This window comes from Octopus bimaculoides, chromosome 3 (genome assembly GCF_046866305.1).
Source record: "Octopus bimaculoides isolate indiv1 chromosome 3, ASM4686630v1, whole genome shotgun sequence".
NCBI classification, from domain to species: Eukaryota; Metazoa; Mollusca; class Cephalopoda; order Octopoda; family Octopodidae; genus Octopus; species Octopus bimaculoides.
In genome coordinates this window covers 1,391,095-1,406,969 of record NC_142930.1, presented here as the reverse complement: position 1 = coordinate 1,406,969, position 15,875 = coordinate 1,391,095, and the positions used below count along the sequence as shown (strand labels likewise).

Here is a 15,875-nt window from a genome sequence, read left to right as displayed (position 1 = left end):
TATATTTATGCCAGTTAGGAAGGAAAGTAACACTTTCCCATAATGTTTTCTTTTTATTATTTGAGGCACAGTTCTGTAGCAGAAATACAATTTTAATCCAATGCATTTTAGAGGCGAAACCAAGCTTTATGAAATCTCTCTCTTTCTCTCTTTCAATTTCTCTGACCTCTCATTCATAAACCTTACTCTATTGTAGCTCAAATTCATAATTGAGATCAAATCAACATCAACATGACACTAAAAGATATTGAAGACAATCAATAAACTCATAAGTTTTCCAATAAGAATCATCATCGGTAGACGGACAATTTGTTGACAGGCAGTTGGCCAGAAGACAACTTACAGACAGGACAATTGTGTGGCAGGGTGCAGAGTCCTGTTGCTAGACACAGGGTGTTCTAGCAATCACCCTCTTGACCCAAGGCAGCACAACCTCCTCCAGGCACTTGAGGTAGGCCTCCCTGTTGAGCCTGAGGCCGTGTGGGAATTGTCTGTCAGCAAATTGTCTGCACACATTATCATCATGGCTTTAACGTACACAGGCAGAGCCCTTGCTTTCACGAACCCTCTTATGTTTACAAACAAGTTAATATTTATCCATGGCTGCACAGGTTTTGCACAGAAAATGGGAAACAAAGAAACATTGATTTTGTGTGTGTGTGTGTGTGTGTGTGATGATGGAGTGAAATTTAGGATTTCTCGGGGGTTTTTTAAATCAATTTTGATAAAACTTTCCCCATCTGGTTTGCACACCATCATTATGCTTTTGTTATTCTGAGTAACATCTTTTCTTCTTTATTTCAGATTCTTCAATTTTGGGGTGAACCACATTAATAGCCTTTGAATGAAAATAACCCATGTAGACATTTTTTCCCCAGAAAATGAAGGGTAATGATACATATTAAGCAGACATTGAGTATATATTTAACTGAAAACTATGATATTATAACATTTATTGACATAATGAATTATTTAGCCACATGAGCACCATTTCAATGGATAATTTCAAAAACCCTATCAGTCATGGAGTCTTGTCAATTTCTTAATAGTCGCAGGTTGGTCTGCCTCTGCTGCAGCTTTGATGGTCGCCTCTAAGACCTCTTTCGACATGAATTGGCATCCATCATCATAAACATCTTGTTTAATGATGGACCAAAGATTTTCGATAGGGTTGAGATCTGGAGATGCTAACGGCCACACCATCAACCTTTCACCTTGTATGCTGTAAGACCCTAGGAATGTTTGGGTGGTCCTGGCAGAGTGGGAGGGAGCGTTGTCCTGCATGAATACAAGATTCCTTAGAAGCGACAGTGGTATGTCATCTAGCCAGGGATCTAAGACCTCTTTCAGGAGATTGCAGTAGGCTGCTGCAGTCACTTTAACCTTTCCAGGCACCCTGACTGGGCCAACAAGTCTGTCCCCAATGATACCAGCCCACAACATGACTCCTCCACTCTGTTGGTGATGTTCATCTCCAAAATAGACCAAACCATTTTCCCAACTGTCAGGTTCATCACTGGTTGCCCTGGTTTCGTCAGTGAACAGAACACAACTCATGGTCTAACGTCATGTACTTATGGGCCCATTAAAGCCTCAAACTCCTGTGGAGAAGCAGTTTCAGGGGTTCTCGCATGGAAGCCATGCTTTTCAGTACATGAGGAAGTCTGGAGGCAGAGGAAACGGCTTTGCTTGTTTGTCCAGATTTCCCACATAACTTGCGGCCAATATTCCTTGAATCCCTAGCTGTCATAGTCTTGGAGGTCTCACAATCAGATTGTTTCTTCCTTGGCGCTCATGTGGCTAAATGATTCATTATGACAATAAATGTTATGATATTATTATGGTTTTCTATTAAATATATATTCAATGTATGCTTAATATGTATCGTTACCCTTCATTTTCTGAAAAAACAAAAGAAAAAAAAACCGGCCTGGATGGTCTATTTTTATTGAAAAGTTATTAGCATGGTTCACCCAGAAACTGAAGAATCTAAAATAAAAAAAAGAAAGGACATTACACAGAATAATGAAAACATAACAGTGGTGGTGCCATCGTGTGCAAAGAAGCTGGGAAAAGTTTTATCAAAATTGATTCACAGAAAACCTAGAAATCCTAAATTTCACTGCTAAGCTATTAGCATGGTTCTGGGTGTAAATAGAGATAATGGAGCCTGGTACAGCTCTCTGGCTCACCAGTTCCAGTCAAACCGTCTAACCCATGCCAGCATAGAAAACAGATGCTAAATGATGATGATATATAATTCTAGATTGGTGAAATAACAGAATCACTTAGTAGTTTTCCAGTGTAACTCAACCGGTTATCGTTTCTACTTAAAGCTGTCCTCTTATAGCAATGAAGTAAATTTTATTTCTATTGCAATTGCTGTGTCCACTTAAGCCTTCATAAGAACTTGTTTAAGTGGAATGAAAATCATTTCTACATTTATATCATATAACTAAGTTTTTTCCTTTCCAAGCCCATCCTCTGAGAACTTTCTGAAAAAGAGATTCAGCTCTTGAAAAAGACCCTGGCTTGTGTTCCTAGTTTGCTTTTAAGGGGCCAGACCTCAAAACAAGATTCATCTAATTGTTTACAAAATGAGTGACAACTTAAAAAGATAAAACAGATAAAGAAAAATCCAGCATAACGAGGTTAACAGTACAATTATAAATGTGTCTGTATTTAGCAAATGCAGAGTTGAATTCCTCTGAAAGGAAGCTAAGAGTTTGGAGATAAAATTTAATCCTGTAACTTTTAAATATTAAAACTTATGATTCTCTTTCCCTTGAAACCAAACAATATGCACAAAGCATCATCATCATCATCATCATCATCATCGTCCTTCCACATCTGTTTTCCATGCTGGTATGGGTTGGACAATTTGACAGGAGCCAGCAACTTCATAATTGAAAACAGAATCTTGATAAAACATTTCCATGCAACATTGTTAACATTGCTAATAGAGTTTATTGTGTTTCTTAAATGTCGTAGATTCTTCAGAAACATCAAGTGATTCGCATAACTTAGTTGAGGTCTTTTTCTAGATTCTTCTTTAAAATTTATTAGGCCAATGTATCTACTTCAAAAATAGATTCTTTTGATTTGTGTCTGATTGGACCAAATGAAAGGCAAAAGCACTGAACACATGTAGTAGGAGCGACATATTATTTGAAACAGTTTGGTTCAGCCTCATGCAACTTAGTTTGCTGGGTTCTTCACAGAAACCTGGCCAGTTGGGCTCAAGCACCTCACCCTGACGAGCTAAGTTTCTCTAGGAAGACCTACTAAGTTGCACACGGCTGAATTACATTGTTCTAAATAATAGTAATCATCATCATCATCATCGTTTAATATCCGTTTTCCATGCTGGCATGGGTTGAATGGTTCGACTGGGGTCTGGGAAGCCAGGAGGCTGCACCAGGCCCTAATCTGATTTGGCAGAGTTTCTACAGCTGGATCGAGAATGTAGTGGGTGCTCTTATGTGCCACTGGCACAGATAATAATAAAAATTCTTTCTACTATAGGCACATGGCCTGAAATTTGGGGAAGGAGGATAGCTAATTACATTGACCCCAGTGTGTAACTGGTACTTATTTAAGCAACTCCAAAAAGATGAAAGGCAAAGTTGGCCCCAGTAGAATTTGAACTCAGAACGTGAAGACGGACGAAATACTGCTAAGCATGTTAACGATTCTGCCAGCTTGCCACCTTGATAATAGTAATTATGATAATGATAATAGTAATTATGATAATGATAATAATAATTATGATAATGATAATAGTAATTATGATCCTTTTAACATTTGTTTTCCATGCTGGCATGGGTTGGATAGTTTGACAGCAAACTCCATTTCCAACTTTGACATGCTTTCTATGGCTTGATGCCTTTCCTAATATGCCAACCACCTCAGTGTTTACTAGGTGCTTTTGGGAAGCAAACTTCTTAACCAGAAACCCATTCCTGTGTGTGTGTGTGTGTGTGTGTGTGCACTCATGCAAGCAGGCATAGCTATGTGGTTCACTTCTACCACATGGCCATGTGGTTAAAAAGGTCACTTCCCTACCACATGGGTTCAGATTCACTCCTACTGTGCAGTGCTTTGGGTCTTCTATTAAAGCTCCTGGGCAACAAAGCCTTGTGAGTGAGTTTCTTAGATGGAATTTAATAGAAGCCCATCATGTATGTATATGTGGCCGGGGGGAGGGGGAGAAATAATTCCATCTAAATTTATATATGCTTGTGTGTGTTTGTTTACACTTGTCCTCTATGAAAGTGACCCTCTACAGGTGGATTTATTTATTTTTTTGTTCTCAGTCCTGTCCGGAAACTTTGAGACTTTTTTTTAAGAAGCACTTCCAACTGTCCTACAGAGTTGTAATTTTAGTATGTCATTCGGTCTACGTCCAGTAAGCTGACCTCCCAACATTTTTAAAATTTATTCCAGATTAAAGCAGACAGTTGTAACAGCATTTTCAACACACCCTACTCAACACTGCTTCTCGTAGCTGACTTTGTTAGTAAAACACAGTTGGGGCATTGAAGACAATTTAGGAGTTTGTGACTCTGGGCAAGAACGCTATTGAAACTGATGAGATACTGCCGACTGCTTAGGGATTGACTTTCTATAAGCCAAGCATCTGTTTTGTTGTTGACACCAGGGGCTGGGCTAAGCAGGTCCACCATGAAGCTCACAATGACCCCCTCTTTCACTAGCAAGGGCATCATCTACTGGGTTCACTCTAACCAGACAGGCAACAAAAAGGACTTTTGAAGGAGTTCAGGAAAAGGTTTTCATTGCAAAAGACCTGAGGACACAGTTCTATCCTGGTAGCCAACTGAGGTGGGCATCAAAACTGCCCTTCACTCTTCCTACAGTCCAGGCCTTACCCTCTGTGATTGTTCCCCAAGCTGAAGAAGATGGAGGCAGTGGCCAGGGTCCTGGTCACCTCCACTTTGGAGGACTTCACAAAGTGGCCGCAGAGCATTACAGCAAGTGCACGGAAGTCAGAGGAGCATCCTACTATGGATTTCTTTGAAATTGTTTAATGTCTTTTCTGGAAAAGTCTCAAAACTTCTGGAATGCACCCTGTGAAATCCACCCAACAAGCTTCTACACAGTTTCCATCACCCAATTTCACTGACAAGGCTTGGATTAACCCAGGACTCTGTTAAAGCACACTTTACCAAGATGCCATGTAGTAGAATTGAACCCAGGACCTTGTGATTGTAAAAGCCAGCTTCTTAACTACCCAGCCACACTGTGTCCATTTATGATCACAATTAACCAATATAACAGTTCCTGCTATTTAGCCCCAGGTCAATATCTGATTGAATAGACTTACAATCAAAACCGTTCCAGCCATGACCAGCCTGTCTTTCTCACAGGCATTGCACATCTAGGATTATTACATCATTTAATTGGGTGTCTATCTCTCTCTTTTCAAGTTGGCAGGATGGTTTGAGGGAGATTTGGTGTTTATTTTTAGCAGAATCAGTGACTCCCCTCCCACATAAATTAACTATAAATAGCAGGAAGTATTTAATAAACTTACTAAAATTTTAAATTAATTATTCTATTCAGTGTGTCATTTTAGATTGGTTATTTTCAGTCTCTTAATAATAATGTGAGGGTGTAAGAACTTTTATGCTTTTGTTCAGCAGACACAAAATGGTTTCATGGTGCCATTTAGACATTACTACTGAGATGGAACTATTTATTTATCACAAGACTTGTCTTTTTGTAATTTCCATTTTATTTCCTAATGGAATTATATAAATGGCAGTGTTGGAACTGTTGTTTGCTCATTGGGTAACATCTAAATACATTTATGGAATTGTTATAAACTGGAATTTGTTGGTTTAGTTTTGGAAAGTTAGATAAACTTTGATATGTTTTGGCCCAAAATTGGTCCCACGCCATGTCTTAATTTAATAGACATGGCCCTTAACAAGTATTCCTTGAAGTGATTTGTCCAGATATTGTTTAATGGAGATAGGGGTCTTTTTCTTTTCTGATTTGTTTTTGGGATAATGTTAAATAGAGCAGAGCCTGTTGAGGAAGAGAAATTGTATTGCAGTTTATATTTGTGTTGTGGGGGCTGAATTATGGAGGGGACATATAGCATGGAGTCCCCAGCCTTAGATGTATTCTGAAATTGATGTTAAAGTTGTCTGGGGCAATAATGGTGGTATTTTCTGCAAATGATGTAGCACTCAATCTGGTGTTGGAGAGAACAAAATTCCAATGAAAATGCAAAACTAATTCTCCAAGTTTGTTAATGGGTCCAGTTTAATTTTCTCGTGCGTTAAGGGACCAGAATTTCAAATAATAAATTCAGGGTAGTTTTAGTCTGGTACTTTTTTTGTTTTTGTTTTCGTTTTTGGATTTGGCTTGCAAGATTCTTTATGTGAGTTCGTGTGTTGAAGCATATTCTGTTGTCTGGGGAGAGTCATTGTCTTTTGGTGCCTTATAATTTAACACACTCACTGGTAAAATTTCCACTCATTTACTTATTCTTTTTTTCATTCTTTTACTCATTTCAGTCATTTGACTGTGGCCATGCTGGAACACTGCCTTTAGTTGAGCAAATCGACCCCAGGACTTATTCTCTGTAAGCCTAGTATTTATTCTAATCGGTCTCTTTTGCGAACCGCTAAGTTACAGGGATGTAAACACACCAGCATCGGTTGTCAAGCAATACTGGGGGGGATGGGGACAAACAGACACACACACACACACACACACATACACACACACATATATACATACGATGGGCTTCTTTCAGTTTCTGTCTACCAAATCCACTCACAAGGCTTTGGTCGGCTCGAGGCTATAGTAGAAGACACTTGCCCAAGGTGTCATGCAGTGGGACTGAACCCGGAACCATGTGGTTACCACACAGCTGCTCTTGAAAAAGTTGCAAGATGCAACAAAAGTTTTAGAAAAACAAATAAGTAAATGAGTGGAAATTTTACCAGTGAGTGTATTAAATAGGCACTAAAAGAGAAGGACTCTCCCCAGACACAACAACTTTTTTTCTTTTTTTGTGAAATCCTCACAACCACCAAAGGTATTAACCCTCCCTCCTCAGTAACTCTCCTAGATTTACTTTTTCCATTGGTGCCTCTATGGACTCCCCTCTACATTCTTTGGATTCCAAATGTTTTACTCTTAACTATTGAATATTATTATCCCAAGTGGAAAGAGAAAATGTTTAATATGATTCTTTATTTTAGAATATTTATAGAATGTTTTACAAACGATTAAACCCGAAGAAATTCAAAATAAAGTGTTGCAGAAGGAATATATAGTTAATAATGGCAACTGGAATGGTGAGATCTTTCAATCAAATATTCAGTAGAATTTGAGGAAAGTGATAAGCTGTCTGCATTGGTAAGATTATAATTCAGGAAAATATATTCAAAAATAGTTATTAATAGTAATATGTTTTAATAATAATATTAAGAAGAAATATAAAACAGCTAAAACAAAATTCTCTATTAGCAGAACCCTTCATCACTGTGCCACCAAGAGCTCTTTCTCACTGTCTTTCTCTCTGCAGGAAACGTTGCTTGGTCTGTTGAGTGTTAAATTTCTGAGTGGAGAAATAAAGTTGGAGAGAGAAGTAGGAAGGGAGAGAACTCTTCTCTTGACTGTTTTATTGGCCTTAGGAAATAGTAACATTTGATATCTGTTAAAACTGTTTAAATCATTAGGAATTAAAACAAAAAAAAAAACAAAAAAACATTTCATTTCTAAATCGTCATTTTCTTTATCTTTTTTTCAACTTTCTGCCTAATAGAAGTGAATATTTAGAATTTATTTTTATAACAATAATTTATTGAAAATAAATCCCTTCTCCAACTATTTTGTTATTTTTTTTCTTTCTCTTTGACTAATCTCTTTTCTCATCAAGATAATTATCAGTGTTCTTGACAAAGAATAACTTGTTGAATCTATTTTGAGAATTCAATGAAATATCAAAGAGAACAAACTTCTTTCAAATAAACTAAATTTGGTGCCACTGATTTGTTTTAGTTTAACAGAAATTTTTGTTGGTGTGTTTGGTAATTATAATTCCATGTTTGTCAACTGAATTTTGAAGGAATATTAATCCTTAGAGTCACCATATTTCTCCCAAAAGTTCACTGTTTTTGTTTCAATTCATTTTGAAAATAATGAAGAATTTAGTAAAATATCTTTTGTCATTCTTTCAGTTGATGTGTGGGACATAAAATTAATCTAGAAATTGATGGAGGTTTTCGTTTGTAGCATAGAACCTGGGTGCTTTCAGGCAGGTTGGTATGAAAATGGGTTAAGACCAAGAAAATAAAGAATAAAAGACATTTAATGAAATCTAAATTTACTGTTAGCTTCCTTTTTCTTTTTTGCTATGAGAAGTTCTTTTCATTTGTAACAGTTTCTAAAATTACTGCCATGGGCAGAGATTTTGTTATGTGCTTCAGAAGTTTGCTTCCCAATCAAACGATTGAAGTTTCAGTCCCACTCTATGGCACCTAAACCCAAGTGTGCCGTTTCTGTTATGGCATCAAACTAACAAAAGCCTTGGGAGTTGATTTAGATTAACAGAAACTGAAAGAAGGGACAAGGTGGTGAAGCCTGACCTTCGAACGTTGGGCCTCACAGAGGCAATGACAAGTGACCAAGACCTTTGGAGATATGCTGTGATTGAGAAGACCCAGCAAGCCAAGTGAGATTGTAGCCGTGGCCGATGCCAGTACCGCCTGACTTGCACCCATGCCAGTGGTTAGTAAAAAGCACCATTTGAGCATGGCCAATGCCAGTGCCACCTGACTGGCTCCCATGCTGGTGGCACACTACACTCTCTACACTCTCAGAGTGGTTGGCATTAGGAAGGGCATCCAGCTGTAGAAACCTAGCCAGATCAGATTGGAGCCTGGTGCAGCTTCCTGGCTTGTCAGTCCTCAGTCAAACCATCCAATCCATGCCAGTATGGGAAGTGGACGTTAAACGATGATGATGATGTGTGTGTTTGTCTCTCCTTGTCTTGACTTGCATGATTTGAAGCAGTATCATTCTGCAAGGACATGTCTTTCTATGGGAAAATATTACCTTGCTTGGAAACAAGTGAAGATTGATAACAGGAAGGAACATCTCCTCAAAACCTGCATCAATAAACTCTGCCGACCCATGCAAGCACAGAAGAGTGGATGTTAAATTGGTGATGATATCTGGTTAATTGAGTGGTCTTATTAGTGAGCACCTAAATAATTGGATTATTATAAAAACTAATTTCACTGTTTATTATCTTTTTGTACATTTTATATAAAAGATTAGAAGTAATCTAAATATGCTTGATTCTGATTGTACTAAGCATATAAACCCAACAGATTAAACAAAATTAATACAAGAAAACAAAAAAGTCCCTTTGTTTGGGATTAGTTCATTTTGGTTCAATATTTGCAGGAAAAGTTTGAGCAGGGTTTTTTTGTTGTTTTTTTTTTCTGTTGCCTGCATTCCATATTTCTCTGGAGATAAGGAATTTGATAGTCTAACTTGTTAAAATACAACCAGTCATTCTTTAAAGAGAATTGAGAAAAGGTTTTGATTTTGAATCTGTGGAGTTAATGAAAGGAATTAGGGTGTGATTACATTTAACGATTTCTTGGAAATATAACAGAAAGAAGCTATAATAGTCCCATTGGTTAACTTGTCATCATCATCCTTTAATGTGCCTGTTCCAGGCTGGCATGGATTGGATGCTTTGATAGGACTTGCTGGGCCCCAGTGCCCCTCCTATGGCATGGATGTCTTTCCTAACATCAGTCACTTCACAAGTGAGTTTATCATGCAACTTGCAAGAGTACAAATTTCAAAAAGGGACTGAAGTATGAAAGAAGGAGGCCAAAGCAGAATAGGGTTCTTGTAGAGGGTCCACATAGCTACTCACATTTTAGAAGAGAGGATCTGAGTGATTGAGTGGAGCTGGGAAGAGATGTAAATAATGATGGGGTGTCAGGGTAGAAATAAGAGAGGTAGAAGAACCAGGAGGGGGTTAGCTGGAAGATAATGTTAAAACAAGAAAGCAAAAATGTATTTTTCTCATCCTCACTGTCATTCTATAAATAAATATCTGTACATGTCTATCTTGGTACAATGGACTAAAAGCAGGAAACATTGGTCTGACAAAGCCGATTGTCTGTAGGTGCCAACACTAAGGTAAGGGACATTATTGACAATGGACAGACAGGTATCCTCACCTTGTTTGTTGTCATCACAAAGTTTCAGCTGATTTACTCTCCAGCCTCCATCAGGGGCTCTACCCTTTATTTGACTAATGGGGGTACACTGTTCTCATTCTTAAAAGTAATGGTTAAGATAAGACAGAGAACCCCGTTAGGAAATAGTGAAGCCTGGCACAGCCTTCCATCGTGCCAGCCCAGTCAAACCGTCCAACCCATACCAGCATGGACAGGACACCGGATGTTAAATGATGATGATGATGATGATGCAGCACATATGCTAGGACACAATAACCCCCTAAGCAGACCTAGTGCAGATATGAATGCAATATGGGAACCAATATTGAGAAAAGATGAAATACCAGGTTTAGAAGCCCCCTAAACTTCACTCTATAAACGCCTATGGGCATATAACGTAGTGGACAAGAGCGCAGGCTACTGACCCTTGGATTCTGAGTTCAATCCCAGTCAGGGATTTGGGAAATAATATCAACAGAAAACAGAAAAAGGAATACGTTAGGAATGAGAACAAAGTACCCCTTTAATGAAATAAAGGGTAGGGGTTTGAAATTCCACCAGAACCCACCTGATGAAGGCTGGAGAGTAAATCAGCTGAGAGTAACAATAAACACGGTGTGGACACCTATCTGTCCATTGTAAATAATGTACAAAATTCCTTATCTCAAAAATATAGAATACTGAGATTAGGTTAGGTTAGAAGTGTCTAATATCAAGAATTAGATTACGAAAGACAGGAATAAATACAGTGCTTTACTTTTAGTCAAGTACACTATCCAATCTGACAGTGTAAAATACCTCCCCCACCACCACAGGTGCTGCCTGACTGGCTCCCATGCCAGTGGAAAGCACCCACTACACTCTCGGAGTGGTTGGCGTTAGGAAGGGCATCCAGCTGTAGAAACTCTGCCAAATTAGATTGGAGCCTGGTGTAGCCATCTGGTTCACCAGTCCTCAGTCAAACCATCCAACCCATGCCAGCATAGAAAGCAGACATTAAACGATGAGTAAATTCCACATTTTCAATTTGAAATCAGACTTACCATGGATGGTGAAGAGGTGTTGGTGATATGCCGTGATTTTGTCCACTGCTTCCAAAATCCGTTAAAGGGAGATCCGTAGTACCGAGCTATGAGTGAGCTTCTATCTACAGGGGTCTCTAAACATGAAACTGGGCCCAAGAGGGGGAGTGGGCTTACTATGTTAAAGCTTTGGACCTAAATTTCACTGGTCTGTTACGTCATTATTGGACAGTTCTTCAGAATTTGCTCAGCTTCCCCTCCATCTCCAACAGTGCCCCTGATGGTAACTGGGGATTATTTGCATAATGGTGCAGGCATGGCAGCAGCTGTGTAGTTAAGAAGTTTGCTTCCCCAGGTTCAGTCCTATTGCATGGCACCTTGAGCAAGTTGCCCCAGGGTGATTAAGGCATTGGTAGATGGAAACTGAAAGAAGCCTGCTGTATATATGTGTGTGTGTGGTGTGTTTGTCCTTGTTTTGACACCATGTAATAGTAACGAGAGTCACAACTTAAAGAAGTGGGTCTGAGCCGAAATTAAGAGTCAACATTGTTTTTCCTTTGTTAGTCACTGAATGATTGGGAAATACGTGGAGGAACTGGAAATTGAGATAGGTTTAGAAAGATGTACGGGGGGGGGTGGGTGTTACTGAAACCTCATTTAATATGCTTTTAAATTATAATCATAGAAAAATAACTTTGTGATACAAATTGCAGATTTTTGGGGGTTTTTTTAAACCAAAGTTTTGTTTGTTCTTTTTCCTGTGTTTCTCTTAATAATTTTGTTTTGTATTCTCTCTATTTTTCTGTACAAGTTCTGATTTCACAATTTCACTAAACGACAATCATTCTGAGATTGCGTTCTGTCATAACTTCTGTGTGTGTGTGCCATGATCATCACCATTTTAATGACCACTTTTCCATGCTTGCATGGGTCAGGCAATATTTTCCATGGCTGAATGATGCTCTTCCTGTCACCAACCCTGCACTTGTTTGCATGCAAAGCAATGTTTCTCTGTGTGTGTGTGTGTGTGTGTGTATCTATATATATATATATATGTGTGTGTGTGTATCTCCCTATCTCTATATGTATTTTCCTTTTGTTCTTTTCTAGTAAACAAAATGAGTCTGGGGAATGACAAACAAATGGAAACCACCAAAGAGGAATGGATGGAGAAGTTGAACAATTTACACATCACCAGAGCTGATATGAACAGATTGATTATGAATTATTTGGTCACAGGTGAAATTATTTACCTTTAATTAATTTCCTTTTTCTTTCTTTCTTTCTTTCAATTGTAGCAGGTGTAAAACAAGGCTGTTGCTTTTAAAGCTATATTCACACACACACACACACACACACACACACACACACACACACACACACAGTCATGCTGTTATCTTTTACTTGTTTCAGTCATTGAATTGTGGCCATGCTGCAGCACTACCTTGAAGAGTTCAGTCAAACAAATTGAACCAGTACATTTTTTTAAAGTAGAACACCATTTGTCAAGCAGTGGTGGGGGAGGACACACACACGTCCAACGGGCTTCTCTCAGTTTCCTATTTCTTTATTGCCCACAAGGGGCTAAACAAAGAGAGGACAAACAAGGACAGACAAACGGATTAAGTCGATTACATCGACCCCAGTGTGTAACTGGTATTTAATTTATCAACCCTGAAAGGATTAAAGGCAAAGTCGACCTCAGCGGAATTTGAACTCAGAACGTAAAGACAGACGAAATACCTCTAAGCATTTAAACTACAGGAAGGGACTGAGCACTTGAAATAATCCTACCTAAGCTACACTGTAATCCATCAGATAAACCCAAGCAATGTTATTGTGTAATGTGGTCGTCAATAAGGTGGAGATGTACCATGTATCTGAAACGTTGCGTTTGTAGATGACCCCCCCCCCCCCTACTGTTTAACATGAATGCCTACATGTCATCATATGCTGCTCCAGCGGGGTTGTCCCAGGTTACACCTTTTTTCTTGCCAGAATATAAAGTGAGAAGCTTTACCCACCTCATTCATCATCATCATCATCATCATCATTGCTCTAATGTCTACATTTTTTGATGTTTGAATTCATCGAAGTAGATTTGCTACAGCCAGATGCCCTTCCCCTTATTAACCCTCACCTGTTCCTAAGCACAGGTAACATTTCCCTATTGCCAGACATGATGTTTTCACTGAAGATTGGAAATGAACACTAACAACTGCATTTTGTCAAGACAAGGGGACACAACACAAGCATATAGTGGGCTTCTTTCAGTTTCCATCTCCCAAATCCACATACAAGGCTTTGATTGGTCCTCAGTGTAGCCAAAGACACTTGCTCAAGGTACCACACAGTGGGACTGAAAGCCAAACCACATGGCTGGGAGGAGGAGGAGGAGGAGGAGGAGGAGTGATGTTCTCAATCAAGGCAGCCATGTTGTACCTCAATCAAGGCAGCCATGTTCTGCCTCAATCAAGGCAGCCATGTTGTGCCTCAATCAAGGCAGCCGTGTTGTGCATCAATCAAGGCAGCCGTGTTGTGCCTCAATCAAGCCAGCCATGTTTAGCCTCAATCAAGGCAGCCATGTTGTGCCTCAATCAAGGCAGCCATGTTGTGCCTCAATCAAGGCAGCCATGTTGTTCCTCAATCAAGTCAGCCATGTTTTGCCTCAATCAAGTCAGCCATGTTTTGCCTCAATCAAGTCAGCCATGTTTTGCCTCAATCAAGTCAGCCATGTTCTGCCTCAATCAAGGCAGCCATGTTGTGCCTCAATCAAGGCAGCCATGTTGTGCCTCAATCAAGGCAGCTATGTTGTGCCTCAATCAAGGCAGCCATGTTTTGCCTCAATCAAGGCAGCCATGTTGTGCCTCAATCAAGGCAGCCATGTTGTTCCTCAATCAAGTCAGCCATGTTTTGCCTCAATCACGTCAGCCATGTTTTGCCTCAATCAAGTCAGCCATGTTTTGCCTCAATCAAGTCAGCCATGTTCTGCCTCAATCAAGGCAGCCATGTTGTGCCTCAATCAAGGCAGCCATGTTGTGCCTCAATCAAGGCAGCTATGTTGTGCCTCAATCAAGGCAGCCTTGTTGTGCCTCAATCAAGGCAGCCTTGTTGTGCCTCAATCAAGGCAGCCATGTTTTGCCTCAATCAAGGCAGCCATGTTGTGCCTCAATCAAGGCAGCCATGTTTTGCCTCAATCAAGGCAGCCATGTTGTGCCTCAATCAAGGCAGCCATGTTTTGCCTCAATCAAGGCAGCCATGTTGTACCTCAATCAAGGCAGCCATGTTGTGCCTCAATCAAGGCAGCCATGTTGTGCCTCAATTCAAATAGGAAATGGTTGTTGTGAAAATTTCTTCTCAAATCTCTGAAATCTGTAAATGTTTAAAAACAGATGGTTTAGTTCAATCCATTTCTCTCTCTCTCCCCCTCTCTCTCTCCCCCTCTCCCCCCCCCCTCTCTCTCTCTCTCTCTCTCTCTCTCTCTCTCTCTCTCTCTCTCTCTCTCATGTTAGCTTCATCCTTGGTTCAGCAGGAGTTTGTACATTAAAACATGAAACCATGTTGTTTTGGATAAATAATTACTAAACCTAAATAACAGCTCCTGGTGTGTGTGTGTTGGGGGGATTAGGAATCTAGGGGAAGGATTACAGTTTGAAGTAATTCCCCAAACTGATGTCATCTAAAGGCTTTTGCCAGAGCCTGACATTAGGGTGTGGTGGGTGGGGTTGGGTGTCACTGTATTCCACTAAAGTTAGGGTTTCTGTCTGTGTGATGTGGGGGAGTGTACTTGTTATACTTGAAATTAAACTGCCATTACTGAATATTCCCCCCCCCAACACCACTCCACTGTTCCTTGTCTGAAAGGATGGGGAGTCACCAGCTGCAACAGATTAGATGTTAAAAAAAAAATCAAAAAAACCCCAAAATTCAAATTTTCTGTAATGTCCACATCAAAATATCTTTCCCTGAACTGTTTGGGTCTTCCACGAATGAATGTGACGTGTTTGCCATCAGTGACCGATGGCCAATGTATATTTTTGCCAGCATGAGTAAGTATCAAGAAATATGGCATAGAATAATTATAATTTAATTTCATCAACTTTCTTGGTGTTTATACAAAATGATGAAATGGATACTAGTTTTCAAAAGAAACATTTATTAAAATAAAAACAAATTTCTCATTTGTATAACCCCCCACCCACCAACTACTCTCATTTATTCCTTTTACTTATTTCAACATTATATTTTTCTGTGGCTGAGTATACCAAACATTGACATTTGCATAAATTATTGAGAAGAGGGACCGTTTTCCTACAACACGTTCAGATAGAAATAACAGCCAAATGGAAGTAGAGAACAGGTTTATAACCAGTTTTCCAACAACGGATGACCTGGTCCCCCTTTTAATTATGTGAGGACACCATTGTTGAACCCGCTTTTGGTACGAAGCCTTCACAACACAAACTTGTTTCTTCTTAAGTAACAGGAAGGCACAAACACTCCCTTTACCTCACTGTAATAATAATAATAATAATAATAATATGGAAGGTTGGAATGTTTAAAACAAAACCTAACCCCTAAGAACCCTCACTCTGAAGAATAAGTTAAT

General features: G+C 39.3%; 1 protein-coding gene across 2 annotated transcripts in view; it reads left to right on the top strand.

Annotated features, from left to right (window-relative positions):
- The window catches only part of LOC106867319 (glucose-induced degradation protein 8 homolog), a 72,063-nt gene that overhangs the window by 44,900 nt on the left and 11,288 nt on the right, over window positions 1-15,875 (top strand). For both annotated transcript variants that reach the window (XM_089348436.1, XM_089348435.1), the window contains one exon: window positions 12,377-12,505. In XM_089348436.1, the coding sequence (XP_089204562.1) occupies window positions 12,377-12,505 (129 nt within the window). The remainder of the gene's footprint in view (window positions 1-12,376; window positions 12,506-15,875) is intronic.